The 6,000-nt window shown below is 45.1% G+C and overlaps 2 protein-coding genes across 2 annotated transcripts in view; one reads left to right on the top strand and one right to left on the bottom strand.

The window, feature by feature from the left end:
- The window catches only part of LOC108573544 (follistatin-related protein 5-like), a 51,618-nt gene that overhangs the window by 25,616 nt on the left and 20,002 nt on the right, over positions 1-6,000 (bottom strand). The gene's annotated exons all lie outside the window — the stretch shown is intronic.
- LOC108573542 lies at positions 1,871-4,823 on the top strand. Its single transcript, XM_017936004.1, has 3 exons — positions 1,871-1,933; positions 2,993-3,393; positions 4,244-4,823. Exons 1-3 carry the CDS (start codon positions 1,871-1,873, stop codon positions 4,821-4,823), a joined length of 1,044 nt encoding a protein of 347 aa, XP_017791493.1.

Genomic DNA, 6,000 nt, shown 5'->3' on the forward strand with positions numbered 1-6,000 from the left:
GACAGACTTCCAAGAACGAAAGTCACACGTTTCTGAATTTCAGATGGTAAATATTCAAGCTATCTTTATATATTTCTCAATGGTACATTTCAACCTGTTTTTATATCTCACGTGGTGTATCTGTGATGGAAAAAGTATCGCGTTAATTGGCATTGCATGCAACTAAACTTCGTCATTTCTCCATAAAACCGACGACTATTTCATTTTACGAGCAGTGCTAATTCCTCTTTTCACAGTGTTGTCGTACGTAGACAAATAGCCCAGTAAAACGTGAAAATGTTGAAAAACCTGGCGAAATGTTTCTTTACGACACGCACCGTCGCAATGCAGACAGATTAACGGTAACAGGGTACGGTACGTTGGGCCAAACGACGTTTAAGCTTTTTCTTCTCGCGCCTGGTTACGCCCGTATTCACGTGGTTATTGCGTTTCTTTTCCTTTTTTCTTTTCGGGGTTATTACGCGTTTCTGCTGTCGCGAACGCGCGTACCCTTTCCCCTCGTAGACGCCAGAAAGACACGCTGAACGCAGGATCATTTGTGATTTACGACGGCCACTTTCAGGGGTTAAGATTGTTCCAGACGTCGGGCCAATAAATTGCGCCCCTCGCGTATTTCGCGCTATTCACCGTGTCTATAAATTGGCTCGTGTTTCGACGATTTTTACCTCGACCATCCCCCGGCATCTATCTCCGTCGTTAATACGATTTTTCCGCCCTCGAGCTGGTGTCTCCTCTATTTTTTTTTCTCTCTCTCTCTCTTTTTCTCTCTCCCGTTTGTTGTTCCCGTTGTTTTATTTCCTGCCACGCCACGCCCTGATGCTCCGCTATCCCCCTCGAAGTATTTTTAATGGCGTTTCCACCTACGGGACGGGACAACGGAAACTGGTTCTTGAGTGCTTCCAATGTACAGCAAACAACTAACCGGGAAGACAAAAAGCGGAAGAGAACGCTCGATCGACGTGGTATTTTTGTTCGATCTTATCGACGCTGAGAGAGATATAGAGGTTTAACGAGATATATCAAACAGGAGAGAAATGGGATATTTCAGTGAAAATGTTCCGCTCGAATAATTAGAACGTTGTCGAATTTCACATTTTTCCCAACAGAGAATATCCTCTTTTTCATAATACGAGTGCGACGATTTAACGATCCAGGAGGAAAAGGTACGAAATTTTATTCAATATTTCACCGGAAAAAAAGTTCCTATGCGGTGTCCAATTTTCCATTCCCTTAGTTACCAAGTTGCCGCGTGAAAAAGATTTAAAAAAGAGAGAGAGAGAGAAAAAAGGTGGAAAAGATTGAAAGATTGATGGGGTGAATTTCAAACTCTCCCCAGGACCCTTTGACAAAATCCATTTATTCCTCGGCCGATCTGTTCCGTGATAAAAGTTTCTCCACGAGACCTCTACCATCGTCTCGCACTCTCTTTCCTAAACATTTATTTCTGAACGCGATTAGAAAAGGGGTGGCGAGGCGACGCGAAAGGGCGGGAACGCGAGGAGTTTGTTCGGTTTATTATTCCGGGAGAACAGGGAAATGAAGTTAGCGGATAGTTGGAGCGCGATAAAATTTATTTCTCGAAAGAAGCGCCGATACCGTGGCCGAGGGGTGGAGCCAAAGGAGGCGGGGAGTGTTAGCGATGTCGCAGAATTGGAAAGCGCGACACGCTCCAACCTCAAACTCCGCGGTTCACATACACAGGGAAAAATAGTTTTGTAACAAGTAAAAATTTCAGAATCTTCGCCGAGTCGGCGGTGGTGGGGTGGAGGCTCTTGACGCTTTATCGACGATAAATCAAACTTCCTGTCAGAGTTCACGCGAACTCGTTGAGGGAAGCGTAAAACGGATAACACGTATAATATATTACACGATGTCCTCGTTGATCGTGGTGCATGATTCGCGGATGATACTGTTGGAGGTGGCGGTGAAAAATGTGAGTAATTATCTGTCGTTGATACGCTGTAAATCACCGCGACTTTGATGGAGCTACTTATTCCTTCCCCTTTTTTTTTACGCCTTTTTTTAATACGCCAGTTCCTAGGAACCGTGTCCGAAATACGATTTCCACGAGACGGTCGTGCGAGATGTAAAATGTTTAAACAGTCATATTCGACGTCGTATAATCCTGGTTAAATTTTTAAATTTAACACACGCACATATACAGAGGATGGTGGTCACGTAGTACCGTAGTTCACAAGTAGGTACTAGTCACGTAAGAGGGACAAGATACGTCATATTGTATTAAAAAATATTATACCGCTGTACGGTGCCCTTCCTCTTGAATCTTTATGCCAAGAGCGTGGAATAAAAGAGGGAGGCCACTTTACTGTATCGCAACCACTTGTCAAAAAGTGGAGGAATTTTATCGCGGAGAAATATTCCGACAACAACACGGCGAAATTTACGGTAAACCATAACCGATTTATGCAATCTGTATTTTTCCGGAGCGGACGAGGTAGTGTGGCTAACTACAAAAGGTTGTGAAAGCCGAAATACTTGGAATTTTCCTGCAATAATTTAACAGTACATTCTCGAAGGTTCATGCTTTCGAAAAATGTAACAAAAATCGATACTTTTTGTTAAGTTTAGACCAGAATATCCTCTAAACACTGGAACGACCGACCGGGTCAAAAATGACCCATTGGCAACTTTCCAAGAAAAGTGATTTTTCAATCACTTTTACTCACGTGAAAAATTCACTTTTGGAAAGATATAAGTTGACCTAAGTGGTCATAGTGTTACAACTCACAGACAATTAGCACGACATAGTTAAGTTTCTCTTTGCTTAATTCCCTAATAAAATTCCGGTCGGGTCAAAAATGACCCATTAATTTTTCAATCACTTTCGCTCACTTTTGCAAAGAATCGCTGTTAAGCCAATTAGACTTAAGTGGTCACAGTGTTAAACTTCGTAGACACGTTTAGTAGCACGTAGTTAATTTTCTCTTCGCTTAATTCCCCCTGATAAAATCCCCGGAAATAAACGATACAGCTGTACATGCCATGGACGGACGTGTTCGACGCCGCGTTAATGAAAAGGACGGTGATACTATTCCGAATGTTGGACGACGAATGGACGACGTTGATGCCGAATCGACGGGACTACCGCTCTTATCGTGGCTCTAATTACGAGAACGAGCAGTTCTACGGTGGAAGATCCGTGCTGTTCGCCCTGCCGGAAGCTGTGCTCGAGGAGAGAATGTCCGGGGTGGACTTGCAGTTGTACGTCTACAAGGGGCTGTCCAAGTACTTCGAGCTCGAGCCACGGCAGAACTTTGGATTCACCCTACTCAACGTGGACGATCTGCTTAACGGTATTATCAAGGACCTAGGCGAACGAAGAGATCTCGAGGGTTATTTTTCCAACGCTCTCCAACGGGAACCTATATCAAGGTGAATGCATTTAAATACGCGAACCTGGCGTTTATGCAAATCCGACGTTGAAACGGATTACCGAACGGCAAATGTTACCCCCCGACACAGCCTCGCTCGGTCTAATGTAATTTAAAAAACCGCTGTACCAAAGTACCAGGTCGTGCTGCTTTTCTAACCTTCCCTCTTGTTCGTTTGTATCGGAAACCGGCCGGCGCTGGCTTGACCCGGTATCGGTCAGAATCTCGTCTCTTTTTCTCCTCTTTCTCTCCCTCCTTTTCTCTCACACACCGTGAAAAAGGCTTTGCTCTTGTTTTTCTGTTGCCTCTGTTAATCTTGTTACTCTGCTCGGATTAACGTTGGACAATTTATTCCGCGAGGTAAATTTTACGGAATGAGATAGAGGAAAAATTTCACGAAACAACGTTAAATCGTATCACTCTGATTCTCTTCTTACGCTCGTTGAACCTTTTTCAAACTTCCCGCGATTTTTTCTATTTTTGCTCGTTTTTATTTTAGGTTATTCCATTCGTTTTTCTTTTTCCGGTCGAGGGTTGCCGCGAATCGTTTTCTAACGCGTGTGAAAGGTCGTTCGTTGAATAGGTTTTACCAAAAGCGGTGTGTAGATAAAAAAATATTCGCGTACCGGTGGATGAAAAAATCCCCTTAAGTACAATACACGAATTAACGGCGCGCGAATCAAGAGATAATGTTTCATCCTCTCTGAAGAATGTACAAGCGCTTGTTGATGCGGCTCAGGCGCACGACAGGTGCTCGTAAATCCGCTTTTCCGCGCTCGGGTGAGTTCTGAAAAAAAAAAGAAAGAGAGGAAAAAGAGAAAACGGAAAGAAAATCACGTTTAATCGTACAGGTCGACGCGTGGCACGTTCGTTCTGCTCGACGAGGATCTACAAGAGACCGACGCCAGTATCGAGCTCTACGTACGCATCAGTTATTTGGGCAAGAGTATCATAACCGAGATGCACACCCCTTACGAAATAGAGAAAGCGTTCTACGCTCGCGAGGAAGAAGACGAGAACTTCCAGTATCAGTTCCGCGCGTTAACAACCGTCGATCTGGAATCCTTCTGTTGGGGAAGCCAAACGATCTTACCGCCTCTTCATCCGGATCGGTTGATCTGCGATTGCAAATCGCTGGAGAAGCCTGCGGAAGAAGCGACTCAGACGAGGAAGAAGAGACGGAAACGCGACAAGGACGATTACAACGCGAGATTGGCGGAGTTAGCGAGACTGTTGGCACTGATGAAGAAGATGAGGAAGAACCGGCCAGATATCATGGCTATGGGAGAACGAAAGAAAGTTTGCCCACCGGCACCGTGTCCCAACATCTGCCCTTCGCCTTGTCCACCTGTCTGCGTTTACACTCTGCCTTCCGTTTGTCCCACTCCCTGTCAGCCAGCGACAGTTTGCTGTCTACCCACGGCCCGGTGAAAACGCTGCGCGAGCCCCGGAGAATTTGCATAGAAAAGGGAAATCGCGAAGCTCCGCCGGAAGATCCGGAGGCGTTACGCCGCGGGGGCCAAGTTTTACCATTGTTCCGGCCGGATCTTACCCAAGGTAATCACGGGGACCATGTCCCATCGTGTTTTATGATCCATTCATCCCTTGCGCGATTGGACGATTTCCCAAATTGCTCTGCGAAATTTTATGCACGCGGAGTAGATAGGGGGAGGAGAGAGAGAAAGAGAGAGTGGGAGTAGTAGGAAGGGTGGTTTTGTCGAGTGCACAGTAGAACCGTGGCTGCGTTTCAACTATCGAATTACTTATTCCGTTCACAGGCAGTCGAGGAAGAAAACAAAAGGAGGAAGAAAAGATTTGGTAGAATCTTTGGAGACTTGAACGTCTCGGTTTTGTGTATGCCATAGGAAACGTGCGGATGGAGAACGCGTAGGATAATCTGGCGCAGGGATTGCAAATTGCAAGACGTCTTTCGATGGAATTTCATGCAGAGGAACGTGCACTTTTTCAAGGGTGTAACTCGATATCCACTTCGCGCCCCGGATATTCCCGATATTCCATGCAATTGAAAGCCGAAGAGTTTTGCATTTTGATTATAGCCCCTCTCTCTACACCCGACCCCATGCTGGATATCGTACGTGTACGCACGTGCACACCGGCGGGCTGGATTTCGATTTGCTGGTTGAAGGAGGGTATTTTATCATCGCTGGCATTATGCAAAGATTCGGATCTGAAGTGGGCGAAAATCTCCGATCGGGAGGCACCCGGTAAAAAGGGTTGGTGAAAATGGAGTGAGCGCTTCCTTTCGTCGGCTCGTAATTTTTCTTTTTCTCTTTGTCAAGGAAACCGCATCTTTCGCGTAACGAAAAAATTCCCCGGGTGAATCGAATAGTAAATCCTTCCACGTATCTTTCTTATTTTTCCGATCGTTGGAAATATCGCGGAAAATTTGTCGCGGATGATCTTCGTCGAATGTTATTAAATTGAACAACGTGATCGAAGTCTGAGAAATAAAACGAGTGAATGTTCAAACGTTACACGTGTGAATATTTTGCCCGGCTATGAAATTGATTCATATCAAGATTGTTATAATTGCGGGGAAAGTCTAGGAGGCTAATGACGATGCACTTTTTTTTAGAAATTTAAGAAC

Source organism: Habropoda laboriosa, unplaced genomic scaffold, assembly GCF_001263275.1.
Source record: "Habropoda laboriosa isolate 0110345459 unplaced genomic scaffold, ASM126327v1 scaffold148, whole genome shotgun sequence".
NCBI lineage: Eukaryota > Metazoa > Arthropoda > Insecta > Hymenoptera > Apidae > Habropoda > Habropoda laboriosa.